The 16,792-nt window shown below is 41.4% G+C and overlaps 1 protein-coding gene across 1 annotated transcript; it reads right to left on the bottom strand.

The window, feature by feature from the left end:
• Positions 1–4,781: 4,781 nt before the first annotated feature.
• On the bottom strand, positions 4,782–12,209 carry bcl6ab (BCL6A transcription repressor b). The gene is made up of 9 exons (XM_083665872.1): positions 12,172–12,209; positions 9,422–9,593; positions 8,294–8,515; positions 7,285–8,187; positions 7,021–7,148; positions 6,728–6,895; positions 6,416–6,546; positions 6,074–6,211; positions 4,782–5,670 (listed from the first exon to the last, which is right to left on the bottom strand). Exons 1-9 carry the CDS (start codon positions 12,200–12,202, stop codon positions 5,527–5,529), a joined length of 2,037 nt encoding a protein of 678 aa, XP_083521998.1. The 5' UTR covers positions 12,203–12,209; the 3' UTR covers positions 4,782–5,526.
• Positions 12,210–16,792: the final 4,583 nt, after the last annotated feature.

Below are 16,792 nucleotides of genomic sequence, written 5' to 3'. Positions count from 1 at the left end.
ATGGCGTGTATTTTGCTCTTGGTGTGAGAGTCAGAACGCCAATCCAGAGAGCTGCAATGTTCAGACTGTTCTGCAGTTTTTACAGTCTTTGCTCGACGCAGGCCGGGCGGCTTCTACACTGAAGGTGTATCTGGCCGCTATCTCTGCATGCCACGATGACGGGCCAGAGGGACCGATGGGTACCCACCCTTTACTCTCCCGGTTTCTGAAGGGTGTTCGACGTCTATGTCCGGTAAGGGCCCCTCTGGTGCCCACCTGGGACCTCGACGTGGTGCTGTCAGCGCTTACCCTGCCACCTTTTGAGCCCCTGGGCTCTGTGTCTCTTAAGCACCTTTCCTTGAAAGTGGCGTTCCTGTTGGCCATTACCTCCACAAAGAGGGTTAGTGAACTTTTCATGCATTTTCTGTGAGTGCTGAGTGTTTCCGGATGGGCCCCGACAAAATGAGCGTCACCCTCCGACCTAACCCCTCTTTTCTACCAAAGGTTCTGTCTACCGGACATGTGAACCGACCTTTGCACCTGTCTGCCTATACCCCTCCCACGAGTGCGAGTGGGATAGGTACTACCTCCAGTGTACTGTGCCCGGTCAGGGCCTTGGACACTTATGTCACGCGGACACGAGCATTCCGAAGGTCTGATCAGCTTTTCGTCTGCTATGGTGAGAGAGTTCTGGGTCAGAGGCTTTCGAAACAGAGACTCTCACATTGGATTGTTGACACCATTACTACCGCATATCAGCTGGCCGGCCGGCCTTTGTCATCTGCTATAGTAGCACATTCTACTAGGGGCGTGGCTGCCTCTTGGGCCCTGCTCAGAGGAGTTCCCCTCGCTGACGTCTGTGCCGCAGCCAGTTGGGCATCGCCTAGCACTTTTGCTAGGTTCTACCAAGTCAATGTGGCCCCCTCTAATGAGGTGGAACGGGCAGTGCTGGGGGTTGCCTCCGCCTCTCTGGGAGCAGACGATGGCCCACTACAATGTTGACTGGCCCAAGCTCAGCCCCGTCTTCTAGGTGAGTGCTGGGCTTCGCTTGTTGACTGGTCATAGATCGCCGAGTGATCTGGTATTGTGATACCATATTGGAGTGATCCAATATAGTGCTACATAACGAAGGTTACGTATGTAACCACGGTTATGTGAGCTAATTGGATCACTCCAATCCTTTTTCCGGAGATCTATGGCGCCTCGAAAAGGACACGAGGAAGAAGTAGTGCTGTGGACTGCTATTTATGGGGTGATGCAGCCGCAGCACTACCCGGTACACGGGACTTCTCTGAAATTCTACTCGGAACGTATCCTGCCGCGCGGAAGGATACCATATTGGAGTGATCCAATTAGCTCACATAACCGTGGTTACATACGTAACCTTCGTTGTTCACGGTAATTGGTTCAATTTCCCTACTGCCAGCCCCCCTTACCTGCTCCATTGGATTGTGGGACTAAATTCGGAAAGGACTTCCTGAATAGTGTTAAGTGAATTCATACAACGCGGAAAGGCAAATCTAGTATGACATCCTGGCATTTTATACATACTGAAAAACTACCACAGCCTACATTCAAGTTTTTTTAATTTGATTGAATTTGTTTTCTAAATGGTAAACACTAGATATACCCTCATATGAAATCAGACATTCTGTACTTTTGCCTCAGTCAATATTTGATCTAAAACTCAATTGGCTGGAGTATAGAGCCAACATTTGAATTTTAGTCTAACCATCCAAACATAACATATATAACACAAAGACGTACTGTAAAGTGTAGTTAAAATGCAAGCATAGAGAGTTCACTTCGACTCTAGCGATCGAATCCTTACTTGAAATGTAGGATAAGTGCTTAACTAACATTGGAGCAAATCCCCCATTGACATCTATGCATGATCTACCCATAAACGAGTGTTTGCAAAATGTTGGGTTTGTTTGACATCAAAATAATCCCACTAGAGTGTCGCAGTGTATGTGCAGTCTCAAATTGGACAATTAAGTGCAATTCTGACTGCAGGGTTTGAACACATGGCGGTGACAACATGACGGCTATTGTAATCCTCAATAAAACGCCTTATGAATTATCTTTGAATAATCACCACAACCATCAACTTAACATATATGTGCAATCAATACAGTAGATCTTTCAAATACCATATTGATTTATATCCTACCACAGTCTACACATCGCGACATAGCCTATAGGGCTTTTCCTGATTCAAGTTCACATGTCAAGAAAACATGATCGCCATGAAAAGCTGCTTCATGCAGACTGTGAGAAGTAACTGTGGGGATCCGTAGCGCCTCGCTCTAAAAACTGTGTGAGCGTCGATGTCACGAATCTCCTAGATCTCAAGCAGCATAAATATTTTAGCAAGTCGGACCGATTGTATCCCCATCATGAAACAGGTATTAAAAGGCACTGATTAGCGCTGGTCGGAAACTGCTCAAAATGTATCCTTTCAAACATGCTCCTCCTTATCTCACTACCTGCTTTTCATTCCAGGGATACCTGTGAGCCAGCAGAGGGCAGACTGGGATCACTTGTTATTCAGAAGACTGATTGGAACTCTGTTCCACTTGCTAGATTTACTTCTTGTCACTCAGTTTCCAATACAATGGAAGAATATGCGGTCACATTTGTTGTCAAGAGAGAATGAGTGGACCATACTATACACACATCAATTTGCTGTGTCCCAGATGTTACGCTTAATACTTTATTTTATGGTTCATTCGTTCATTTGAAATGTTGATGCATGATTGGGCTGTTATGATCCAGTCTATGTCTTTTGTTGCTTCTCAAGTTTAGGAAGTATATGGCACAGCGTCACGTTGATTGGGAAAAGTTAGTGGTGAATGCAGATAAGTGGGACATCAGGTAAAGTAGGACAGTTACGCTTTCTCTCCAGCTGTGTAAATGATCATACCCAATAATTGTTACCAATGTCTTACAGAGTTAGTATATGATACAAATAATTTACACTTTTATTCTACATTCCCAGGCTCAATGTAAATGGTCATTGACTCTTATCCTCGAAAAACACTGATAGTATGCCAGTTATTTGGGCCCAGTATTTCAAAACCTTTAATCTGGATCATTCAAAAAATCTGCCAGATACAGTGCCCTGCGTAAACAAACAATTATTATGAGGTTAAAGTAGAGATTCTCATTTTATTTTATTGCATTTGTGTACATATTGGTTTCACCACTTTACTTTTTTACTCTACTATTTATGCTGCAATTGTGTCATGTCTATTGTCTTGTGTCCCCAACAATCGTCACTGTCCAACCGTCTCACTTATCTTGTACTATGTCACTTATTGTCTTGTCCTTACCTCATTGCACATTTGTATTATTTGTATTTTGTATGCTGCATTGTCAAGGAACCGAGCCCAAGAATTTTACTCCCTGCATTCATGTATGAGACGTAACAAATACACTTGAAACTTGAAACTAGTGGTAGCTATACATGCCCAAACCATAACACCCCCTCCACCATGTTTCACAGATGATATGGTATGCTGTAAGTCTTGGACACATACTTTTTTCTCCAAAGTATTCTTGCAATGACTCTCTACATGATAATATTCATCTTTTCTGTCCACGATACTAATTACAGACCTCTGCAGGCTTTTAGGTATTTTTGAGCAAACTGTAACCTGACCATTCTTTTTGAGGACAACTTGTGGTTTGCACCTTGCAGTGAAGCCTCTATAGTTCGGCTGGTGATATATTCTGCGGATGGTTGTCTTTGACACCTGCACGCCTACCTCATGGAGAGTGTTCCTGATCTGTGCCTACCAGCCCGTTTGCGATTGCTGAGCTCACCAGTGCTTCCTTTGTTTTTAATGATGTTCCAAATGATGTTCCAAACTGTTGATTTTAGCAAGCCTAAGGTTTTGTCTATGTTTCTGATAGTTTTTGATTTTACAGCCTCATAATGGCTTCCTTAACTTCCATTGACACCTCTTTGGTCCTCATGTTGACAGACACCAATAACAGACTCCAAAGGCAAACGCAAAGCCTAGAATCAATACTAGACATTGACAGCTCTCTTATGCCTGCACAAATGATGTGACAGAACACACCTTACTAACCAGAAACACCTGTCAAGACAATTGTCCCATTATTTTTGGTGCCCTGAAATAGGGGGACGATGTATAAATGGTGAAACCAATATGTACACACATACCATCAAATAAAAGCTGAGAATATCTGCTTTAATAAGTGTTTGTTTTCAAATCCAAACTTTTGGACTATGGAGCCAAATGCTTTACTGTCCTATTACTTATGCAGGGCACTGTAGATCTGATTCTGGATAGCAAAAAACACATTTACATGTAATCAAATAGATTTAGTTTTAACCAAAGCAAAATTAACCAATGCCAGGTCTGTGTACACAATCTTTGTGAAAAGTCAGTAAGGTGTAACATAATCATAAATCAACTACAAACTTTCAAACTGTGCCCATTTCACTTCCTTGACTACATATACATACATTACCTCTCAGTGCATGTCATACTGTATATTGGAACTAGACCTCAGGCTTTTTGATTGTGACACAGTATAGTAGTGGGTTAACTGTAATGAGATACTGTATGTAAATGGTTTGATTATTGTAAATGGTCTGATTATAGGAATTGGATTTAGAAGCTCTCATGGGTCATTAAAAACAGTCATGGGTAGCTAATTCTCTGTGTTCATGATTGTGCCTTGTGTGTCTTAAACATCTGACAGCATTACAGAAATAGGACAGATACAGACAAATCTGCTAAAACCGAGCAGTTTTGTTTTCATAATACATTATTTTATTCACATTTCACAAAGCTCTGCAGTTACAAACACACATTAATAACATTCCTGAGGACATTTAGCTTGAGACCTGGTGTATTTACAGCTTTTGGGGTTTAAAAAAAAAAAAAAAGCATACAAAACAAATACAGTACAAGTTTGAAGTGCTGACAGGACAGAACAGCAATGAACTGAATGGAAAACCCAGACAACTCAGTGTAAGGCACCTTGAATACATTGACTATTTACACCAGTGAGAATGTATTACGACAAATGATTATGCAATGACAAAAAAAACATGCCCTCACTTGCTGAAAAGCAAGTCAAGAACTGTAGCAATACAGAAGCGGTACCTTTGTGTAATCATTGACATTCTCTGCCAGCAGAGGGCAATGTGGATATATATTACATAATATATTCACAATATTTAACTGTAAGGACCTAACATGAACTAGATAATATATTAGCTCATTACCAGTGGAATCCCTCCCCCCAATATACTGCATAACTAAATTGTACTAATGTAACAGTGTTTCTCAATTCGAATGAGAATTTGTTGTACAGTATTGAATGTATCTCCTAAAAGAAGACAGTAAAATGACTATAAATGATAGAACCAAATTCTATGTTCACATTTGGAGGAAACACGTCTGCCAAACATAATGTTAATCTCTGACAGTGTGGTACTATGACATTCTTACGTTCTGCATGATAAGAAGATTGTCATCCAATAAGATTTGATTGTCCCAGTGTTGCTCAGCATGCCTTGGCTAAGCCCACCAGCAGGTCTGTGTTTGCCCGGCGGTACTGAGCCTTGGTGTTGGTAATCGCACCATGCTTCTGTCGAAGATGCAGCCTCAGCTGACTCTTGTGTCGAAAGTGGAGGTCACATTTCTCACACTGGGGGAGAAGAGCAGATTTAGAGTCTCAGATGTTTGTTCATAAAATGAGGAAAGGACAACATGACAGGTTATACTGTGTATTTCACATTAGGCCCCGAGTTATGTATTCGGCATTGTCAGTGGTGACCAACCTTGGTCCTGAATAGCACTGGGGAGGCTTTTTATTCCAGCCCAGACCTCTGCTTGACACACCCCTGCTTCCCCTAATAATCAGTCTTGATGATTAGTTAATTAGTAGAATCTGATGTGTTAATCGCTCCTCAGGACCAGAGTTGGTGACCCTATTACCAGCTTAGGCTATTGATAGGCAGTTGTGTCATAGGAAGGAAGGGATTATTCAGGAAGTGGATTTGAGTAACCAGAGACACTGGGTCAATTGGATGGAAAGGAAAGGTGCTTACGTGATGGGGCTTTTCTCCAGTGTGAATGCGCAGGTGACTCTTTAGGGTCTGAAGATGGCGGAAGTGTGTCCCACAGATGTCACAGGGGTATGGCTTCTCCCCTGTGTGAATCAGCACGTGGGCACGGAGGTGAGCAACCTAGGATAAAAAGAACATGTTTTCAATTTTGGGAACATGGCCATATTCAAATATATTTACATGTGAGTGACAGCATGGGATAATGTGTGTCAAGCAGCTTCCCTCTGATACATACTGTGTGCTGCAGATTATTGTACAGTCAACACTGAAAACCGTGATTGTCCTGTCTGACTCTAAATTAATGAATAACAGTAGTTTTGTAACCTGTACAAAGCGGGCGCCGCATGTTTCACACTTGTACGGCTTCTCCCCTGAGTGGATGCGGGTGTGGGTCTTGAGGTTGGCTGGTCGGTTGAACTGAGCACCGCATATGTTACAGCGGTATGGTTTCTCTCCTGGAATACAGGAAGCATATAGAAGCCATGAAACACTGGCATCATTCAGACATGAATTAAAACATGAATTTATACTGCACTAAACTGAATTCTTATTTAAAGTGTTAAAATAAGAGACTATTTTAGAGTACAAAGAATATGAAAAAAATATACAAATAAAGTACTAGATCTGTGTTCTTACCTGTGTGGACGGTCTTGTGGCTGGCCAGGTTCCCTTTGTAGCGGAAGGCAGCCTGACAGCGATCACACTTGTACGGCTTGTCACTGTGGACCTGGAGCATATGGCCTTTCAGAGAGTCAGCCTCCACAAATTTAGAGTCACACTCATTGCAAAAGTAGGTGCCGTTCTCTGAAACAGGAAACAATAAATGAGAGCTAACTCAATAAAAAGGTCAACAGTACGAATGTTAACACATTTCTATTTCAATATCACATGTTGTGTCTCCATTCATTGAGGTATTGTACTCTACTCACCACAGCTGGAGTCAGAGTACTCAGAGTTCAGCTCTGAGGTCTCCTTCCCACTGTAGGAGCCAGGCAAGCGGGGACAAACTTCCAGGTGCTGTGGGGCATCTGTGCCACAGGAGGTGCATCTCAGGTGACTAAAGGAGAGGGAGAAACTGCATTAGCGAAAACATATTGGCCGTGTAGAGGGTTTGCCACTACTTCCATTTCACCCAGTACAAATATGCTGTGATTACATCCCAACAGAGCTGGGGCATGGATTTAGATTCTCACCTGATGCTGCTGTGGTAGTGGCTAGCCTGTGAGGGTGGGAGCTCTTCAAAATGCTCACTGCCCCTTCCCCCAGACTGAAGCTCCTTATTTCCATCTGATCCACTGGTACCATAGGGGCCTGGGGGTGGGGAGGAGGCCCCAGCCTCGATTCTGCCTCCCTGGGTCTCCTCCTGTTCATCTGGAGTCTGGTTCATGACAATAAACTTGTATTTCTTCCAGTTGTGGGCCTTGGGTTCCTGGGGGGAACCATGGGTCTGGGTATGGGTCTGGGCCAGGGCAGCATTCCTGCAGCTGCTGGACTCTGTGGGGGAGTTAGGCTGGCAGTCAGACCTGTGGGGGCTCCGAGGGCTACAGATCACCCCTTTACTGCAACCTGGGGACACGCCAAGGGGGCTAGGCTGGGGATGTTGGATGCTATCCTCCTCCATGGGGGAGGCCCCTCTGTGCTTGAGCCCTTGAAGGCCCCTGAAGCCCCCTGACTGATGGATGGGGTAGGGTAAAGGGCGGATGATGGTGGCGGTGGAGGATGAATGGGATGACAGAGGGTGGTGGATGATGGTTGTGGTAGCCTGGGTGCAAGCCATGTTGCCGGAATTTATGTCAGAGCAGATTTTCTGAGGTATGGCGACCCCTTTGGGGAGTTCACTGATATCGCAGGTGTTGTCCAGCTTCCCTATGGGAATTGGAAGGTGTCCGTAGATGTGGTAGGAGCTGCCCGAGGCGTTGATCCCACTGAATACACTGGGGCCGTAGCTTGTCCAGTCTCTAAGAGGTGATGTGGTTGTGTGGCTGGGGCTGGAGCTGGGCTCCACACCATCATGAGGCTTAAAAGCAGGGGTGTCCTGAGAAAGACACACTGGGCTGGCCTGTACCTCTTCTCTCTGCAAACTTACAGTCTGCTCTCTAAGAATGCAAAGAAAAAGCAACAATGTAATGTAGTCCAAAACTGATACTATTCAGATGTGAAGGACCTCAAATGGCTCAGCCATGATGTCAGTTTCTCCCTTACCTGGATTTGATGAACCTGTGACAGGTGTCCACCACGTGGTCCATCTGCAGGTATGAGGCTGTGTTCATGGTAGCCAGGACCAAGCTCTCCGTCAGAGTCAGACAGGAGGTGTACATGAACTCCAGTAGGATGGCAAAACCATCGGGGTCCACTTTGGGGTCCAAGCTGATGGCACTCAGGTTGCTCTTCAGGGGGTCTGTGAATGTGGAATAAAAGAGCCCGCTGCAAGCAAAAATATATATGAAAAATATGTTTAACTCTATGTTCCTCTCTCACAGTCAAATAATCATGCATCACAGGGCTATTCAACTACATTCTTAAGGGGGACAGATTTTCAAAATGTTATTTGCAGAGCAGCCAGACATTTTCTTCATGCATGGAATTAAACTGTATAAACTTGTAAAACAATGCACAAACACTACTATACTCTTGAGTACCTTATAGTACTTTTTTTATTTTTTTAATTAAAAGTGCCCATTAGTAGACCTATAAATTCATAATCTTACTGGATATGAACATAGCACACTGATCTTTTCCCCTTCTAATGATATAAATGTCTTTATTAAGCAAGAGCATAAAAGTTTGGTTCATATGAGGGCAATTCTCAGACAATGATGGTGTTCATTTGTCAAGAGGGAACGGATGTTCATTTTAAAAGCGTTCATATGCGAGAAGCTGGATTCACACCTTTACGTTGATCCAAACATAGTTAGAGAAAGAAATCTTCTCGTGTTTGGGAATATCTCTCCATCTACATGCTCAATCCAAAACTCTGCATAGCCCACATACTGAAGTGACCAACATCAGTTAGTCTAGCAGCGTTACATGTTGAAGACTGGCGAGAGAACACTGATTGGCTGCAAACTGGTACCTTGGTGATATTGACTGACAGTACTCAATGGGCGGGACAACAGGGAAAACCCGCTTCTCCTGCTTGGAGGAAATTAGACTCTACTTGCTAACAAATTTGATTTTTGCTGGGATTTTTTTGCAGAATTGATCCAAGGGCCAGTCTAAATTGATAGGCGGGCTGGATCTGGCCCCCGGGCAGCCAGTTGAATAAGCCTGATGTATCATGAAGAGAATCATTAGATACAAGTAGACATAATCTAGAATGTCTGAGTTTACCTGCAGGCCACAAGGACTGTCTTGTGTGCGCTGAAGCGCTGGCTGTTCACCTGGATGGTGACATCAGTCAGGATATTCCTGCTGCGGAGTCGGTTGAAGTTGAGCAAGACGTCGCCTGCATGGCGAGTGAACTGTATGCAGCCATCTGCCGTAGAGGCCATGATGTCAGAATCTGAGAGAAAATGGTAAAATATCTTGGTAAAACACTCCCATCTGCCAAAAGTGAGCGAGCGAACTTGCACGCATGTACACACACACAGTGTGATACTTAGATTGGTAAAAACCACAAATAAAACTTTAAGCAAAATTGTTCCACACTCCTTGTCATGTTCTTTGTTTTTTTTGGTCAGTTGACCTATATAATGAAATGGTGTGTATCTCAGACATATTTCCTCGATAGGTGGCACCATTTCAGTGGCCAAGAAAGTAAAGATAAAGAAATTATCACCATATCTAATGTGAGCAAGGCTAACCATTTCACCTATGACAGTAATTTGACTTGTACATGACTAAAAGCCTATTTCATAATTAAATAGGCATACATTCAATTTATTGCGAGGCAATTTAGGACCGACTCCCCGCAGGACTAGGCCTATAGCACCTTTAAAGGGGCAATCTGTTGGTACCTCATGTGCTTAGTTCAACTGTCTTACCTCATCATAACATAAAATGTAAGCTTGTTTTACTGCATCGTTTGTAAGCAATGTAATTCTAAGCAAACACTGCATACCCTGTTCACACTGGAGCTTTATTTTATTAATGTGAACCGTCCAAACCTTTTACAGACCTGTTGTGGCAAAATAACCTGAATAAGGTAGTGTGGACTACAACACATTCCAAAGTGAAGTGAATTGAGTGTGAACACTCCACAACGTATTTTTCATTGTGACATTGCTAAGGGTATGATTAATCCCTGGACAAAAATCCAAGAATCTGCACATTCCATAACATCGGTGCAATTAGTCACGCCCAGGCCTGATGTTTGTTAGAGGTTTTAAGGAACTTGTGAGCAAAACAGTGTTGTTACCTAACTAGGAAACTCAAAGCTCACGTTTGTGAGAGCCTATATGAAGTCTACAAAACAAAAGATGTGCCATAGTAGCTTAAACTGTCAGTTTGCGAGCAGAAATGGTGGGTATACAGCTCAATGATCTCTCCTGCACTCGTGCCACAATGAACCCATCAGATGGCAGCGTTCCACTCCGCTGATACATTTAGTAGCCTATTGGAAACATTGTAGTAAGGACGTTCACTTGGAATTAATGAATACCTTGCAGTGTTTTTATATGCAGAGCGGCAGACAACTGTAGCCCATACTGGCTATAGGGCCAGAGACTGTTTTATTTTCTATTTTTCGTTTTATTTTCTATTTTATATATATATATTAATTAATTAATAAATACACGCACATTATTGTATGGTATAAGGATAAATAAAGACATTTGCCCGAGGCGGTGGACACAGCCGTTTCCATGGTTTCGCTTGTCAGAACGTTCCATTTACTGGTACTTATCTGGATAGGTAGGGTCTGTAGGTTATAACTTAATATGATTAAAACTGTCATGGACGGTCCTTGCATCCATATCTCTATGATTTCGAGAGTGATTAGGCTACATTTAGGTTAGGCTCCAGCCCCATCCCTCAGCTGTTTACCTAAAGAAGTGGCAGAGTTTATTATTGTTTGAATCCCAGATTGCCCCTTTAAGAGGAGACCGACTCGCGCTCACTTGGCACTTGGATGGTGTCTGCATTTAGTACATTCCGTCTTGGGTGCGCACAGATTAGGTTGCCTCCAAAGAGGTATCCTGTTCCTCGATATAAGTAGAAACCTAACCTATTTAACCTATGACATTTAACATGGTAAATGGTTATTTAAACTTGAACAACCTAACTCTGGAAAATAGGTTTTAAATCCTGTGATTTCAGGAGTATTACAAAATCCATGTGCGCATATTGGGCTATTGCACACAAGTTTTTTAAATTTGGTGTAGACAACTGAAGAAAGAGTTCAGAATGATCATGCACACAAAGCTAATCCCAAATATTGTTTGCTTATTTTCGTGATTTTTAAACCACTGATAATCAAACATATCAGTCAAAATCTACGAGCGAAGTTATAGGAAGAGGAAAAAAACGGTGCGCAAAGCTGAAAAGTGTTCAGTGACCTAACCAGACAGACTCGTTCGGTTGCGCCACTTTCTCTTGATCTTTACTGATATTAAACGTAGGTAAACACACATCTTAAATTAAAACTACAACACGCTTTGGCTATAACACATTCATATGCTATGGTTGGCATAAAATAATTGAAGAAAAACATTTTGACAAGCTAAAGCTAAAAGGTAACCGCCTACTCTTTCTATGTATACAAAATAATAATTCGTGTAATCTATAGCCTAAATCCTATAGCCTTAATCGTCCAAATGATATTCGATAAAGCGATGTGTTTGAAATGATTTAGATCGTTTGCAGTAGGCAAGGCATTGGAGTATGCTACAGTAGGCTACAGACTATGGCGAACTTCCGATTAGATCGATCTAAGCATGGTTCTTGAGCGGAGACGACACTACATGACTGTGAATCATGTAAAAACATCAACCGTAAAATGTAAGAATTAACACTGCCCACAAAACAAAAAAAACATCGTCTAAAGTACTTCTTATTCATCTACAACAGCCAATGTAGCACAATGAACATCTACTACATCAAGCAACTTCTGGCATAATACTATGAAATAAAAAAAAAATCACCTTGTAAAACTTTCCTGGAAACTTCGTGCATCACCAGTTCTGAGAATCCACTTCTAAGAAACTCAAGGGCTTAATTCTCGGAATTCTACCAGAGGGCCAAACCATTTCCAAAACAGTGGGGAGGGTGTAGTTCTCTTTGTTTCGTTTTATCAACATGTCATGAAAAGTATTTTTTATATGAAACCAGTTATGGTAGCTATATTGTAACACAAGTAATTCCCGTTCAAAAATGATCCGTGGTGTGGATCTTAATCATAAACATACTTTCTATTTATATACAATTCTCCCTCTTGAGTGGATTTGTCCAAATACAAGGTCACCTGACCAAATTATATAGACCATGGAGAATTTGAGCTAGTTCACGAGGCTCAGCTTGTGCAGGGAGCTGCACCACTTTATCAAGCCTTTCTTTAAACCTCTTACCTGGGACATATACACCTCCTCCTCGTATACAGTAGCCGATATTTTTTTGTGTGTGTTTTTTTATTATTGTTTTTATATTTATGTATGCATTTGTTTATTGTATTGAGTTTGGATTGATCCATATCTGCAGGTTTGTTTAATTGGCAAATGAGGATTGGTGTTATTTGTAGTGGTTATGAGGTGTAACTTTATGTTTCAAACAGTGGTATGGTGAATAACAATTTATGCTCAGCCTATTTTGCTTGTGTAGTGGAGGTGGTTTGGAACCTCTCTCCTGTATTAAGTAGCCTTGCCTGAGATATTTAGGCTTGGCATGCTGTTATTTGGGGAGTGGGAGACTTGGGTTTGATCCTAGTCATGTTGCATTGATGTTGTGACGTGGGTCTCTTCGCAGAGGAGGGAGTCAAAGGTGGATGATGTGTTGTGGAGATGGTTTGGAACAACTCTCCTGTAATGAGTAGGCTTACCTGAGACCTGAACACTTGTGCAGGTCATAAGAGTTGGCAAGCGGGAGACCTGGGTTCGAATCTAGTGAGATTACACTTGTGCAGAGCTCTTTCTTTTTGTGAAATTGTTATGACTAAATGGTGTGTATCTGATGCATTGTAATGACCAAATTGTATGTGTCAATCTGATACATTATAATGGCTAATAAAGATTTTAAGTTTGCATCTGAGACTCTTTTCACATGGGTATTCTCATTTCCCCAGTAAAGGATCGTTTTGGATTCTCCTCCAGTATATTGCACCTCCGGTATAGTTGATTGATTAATACACTTTTAAATCCTGTTGGCGGCACTCATCGAAGTGAAATGACAGTTAACAGAGAGAGAGAGAGAGAGAGACTAAGTGAGGGTGCTGATAATAAACTCATGACAGAGGCCTACAGAAACCATATTTTGTAGTCCAATGCAACACATTATCCTTGTTGCTGGTGTGGAGGAGGCACATATTTTAGTAAAGATATCTTTGAAAGAGGACTGGAGAGCATAATCTCATTTCGCAATTTAATATTTAATATTAATATTTAATACCAAAATCAACTAAAAGCACATTTTCACATGTAAGACACACCCAATGTAGCACGTTACATATCAATTGTTGATTTCACTGATGTACCACTTAATTCATTTCTCACTCACTGATCATAGACAACCACACAATTCACAGGAATTTGTTTCTACAGTCTAGTATTGCTTTAAAGCAATAGTACAATCATATACAATTATTTATGATGGCTAGCCAAAATACAATAATTATTATCCAAATAAGGCTGACCCTCCCAAGATAGTATACATCTTTCAGTTTTCAATAGTGTATTCTGTCGCAGTTATATCTAGTCTATTTGGAGAACACTTGCCCACCCTCCAGTATCTAACACCTCACTTGCTAGAAAAAAAAAAACAGAACAAAATCATAGGATTCACTTGATAGCCATTGGCAAGCAACATTGCAGCGGCATGCAAAAGTGATGCAATGGTAGAGAGTTCTGACCATAGAGTTATGTCTCTTGAGAAGGCACCTGCTATTTTACCCATTCATTGCATTTGTGACAGCACATGGGGGACCATGTAGTCAACTATGGTGGGAATTCCTATGAGCTGGAAAGCATCAGCCAATTGGATAAATGCATGGTCTTCTTCTTCAATAGGTTTATCTATAGATCGTAAATGGCTTCTATGATGCCATCTACTGGTACATCTGACTGACCTAAGACATTGGAGCTGAATTGATATCACATTCCAGCACTGCAGGTGACAGTGAATCACATTTGCTTTATGCCCATTCAAATCAAAGAAGATGAAGAAAGTTGACTACATGGCACCAAAGACCTTTAATACATTCACAAGATACACATATGGGCTCATCTTCAATGGGAATTGTCATATTCAGAGAACGCAATTTGAATATTCATCAATGGTTGACACAGTGTGCATACGCAAACAGCTCAAAGCTAGCAACAGGACATACTTGTTAACTCATACCAGTACCTTCTTAACAACCTAGGCATCATTACAGTGCAGGTGGCTTAGTTTTTTTTAACCAAATGCGACACTGTCCTATTGTCTTCCAGTCAAAAAAAACATTGCTTTGTCTGCATAGATGGAAGAAGGGGCAAAATTGCGTCTCTTGCTTCACAAATTCCTCTCTGATAGCGCTCTCCATGTAATCACAGTTGATTTAGGGGAGTGCACCATCTAGTGTTTATAACTCTATGGTTCTGACACATATGGAAATGCATCTTTCCTCAAGGGTTTTCAATCATATCTGCATATTCTATATTTGTTTTTTGACTGTTTATGTGAGTCTGGTAACTGCGCTTTGCAAAACTTCTGCACCAAAAAAAAGTCTAATAAAGACCCTATAATTTAGGCAGTGTGGTAATACTGTTACTAAGCTGAAGAGTGGAACAACATGCGCAAGAAACAAATGCACTTTCATAGAATCATTGTATCATTATGTCATATGATAAAACGCTTATATTTGCCATTGTCTGTCCACTGTAAAGCCTTGGTTGTATCCACATTGTTTTTCCTCACCATGTTCATATGTGGAAAAGTACAAATATTGTAATTATAGCATTTGGAACTGGAACATCTCTACTCTAGCTGCACTCTATCCTACATGCTTAAACAAAAGGTAAAAGCGTTTAGGTGACCATGGCAACTGAGAGGTCTATTTCTACTGTGATGTTTTCTCAGCATGTTTTCCTCGCTGTTATTAGTGGTTGAAGTCTCAGTGGTCTGATCATCTTTGCATCCTTTTTAAATTAGTTTTTGACAAGAAAGGGGCAAGAAACCCACTCACACACAGTTTGTACTTGCAAGGTACTGTACTTGTGGAGTCCCACTGTTTAGCAGTTGTTTGTTTCCCTCTGATTCACCACAATGTGAGGCAGCCATTTTTACTAAGAGCTGCAAGCTGAGTAGATCATCCGGCTTCATCCGCTCTGATATCGTAGCATCTTAACCCTCACATGCAGGGAGTCTACTACATGAGCATAAATATCCTAAGACCTAAGATAAACTCAGGTAGATAAGCATGTGAAAGAGTCAGACATGGATTTCCCCTTTACCATAAAAGACTGCAATGTTTAGTAAGAAATAAATTTTTCATAAAGCTTGCAGGACAGTAGAGAATATACAGCAGTGGCAGAGGTATCGGAACATTGAGTCTTGTCAATGTCCTTTAGCCTTGAAAGAAGAATCTGTGTGATGCAAGAGGGTTGTAACACTGAGGACGATGTAAGCATGAACGACACCTCTAACATGTTAACAATTAAATGTCAGGCAAGCTTTTTATGTGTTATTACTAGAGCCAGGAGGTATTCCTGACGATATCACCTGACCAGGAAAAGACCTTGACCATACAATTGTCTGTCATAACAAGGTTTTATATTTTGTCCTTATTTTGTGTTTTTTTTTGTTAAGGTATACTAATTCTCAACACAGATTATTGTGGATTAGGAATGACACTGAGTCATATTATAGTAACATTATGATAAAAGTGGTTTATCTAGCAGATTAATATGGCCCGCTCTGTTTTGTAGATCTGAAGGTTTTATTTGTTTATAGACCATCCATGCTCAATGAGAGCAGTCTCCCTCCTCCACTCTTGAACCCTTGAGACCTCAGTCACAGGCAGCTATCTACATGCCCTGTTCTAAAAATATGACAAGGTACATAGTTTCCTGACAGGGGTCAAAGGTCATGTTTCCAAAACACGACCTCGGGAAAACACCAGCTTAGTCCTCAGAGATAGTCTGCAGGAAAAATTTAAAAATTAACATTAAGGCAATGTTTCTGCAGAGGATATGCTATCTGTGCAGAATTGAAAATTGTTTGAATTTAGTTTACAACAAGATCTGACATAATGCTGGGTAAATCCTTCTGTAAGAGTCGCTTCATAGTTCAACGTAGGGCAACAAGCAGAAAAAATAGAATGCCATAGTATAATGCAAAAATAAAAAAAAAGAAGGCTTCTTACATAAGGTTTAATGGTGCACTGGGACAGTATCAATAGAGATAATTTTACCCATGAAGTGTATATGACGTGTATTTTGAACTGCATCGATCTTGTCCTTAAGGGACCCTGACTTGCACTGATAGTATGTACATATGTAAAGTCAGTGCAAAGTACTCTGACCGCACCATATATCTCCATTTGTACTGTACACATATTTGTCACGTCTAAATGCC

This window comes from Argentina silus (assembly GCF_951799395.1).
Source record: "Argentina silus genome assembly, chromosome: 1".
In the NCBI taxonomy this organism is placed as follows: Eukaryota; Metazoa; Chordata; class Actinopteri; order Argentiniformes; family Argentinidae; genus Argentina; species Argentina silus.
The sequence above is the reverse complement of the archived record's forward strand: the minus strand, read 5'-3'. Positions and strand labels throughout refer to the sequence as shown.

Coding starts and splice junctions, on each gene's coding strand:
- bcl6ab (XM_083665872.1), bottom strand. CDS start 12,202: ATGCACGAAGTTTCCAGGAAAGTTTTACAAG. Junction 8,188..8,293: donor CACAGGTTCATCAAATCCAG/GTAAGGGAGAAA, acceptor TTGCATTCTTAG/AGAGCAGACTGTAAGTTTGC. Junction 6,212..6,415: donor GCGGCGCCCGCTTTGTACAG/GTTACAAAACTA, acceptor TTTTTATCCTAG/GTTGCTCACCTCCGTGCCCA.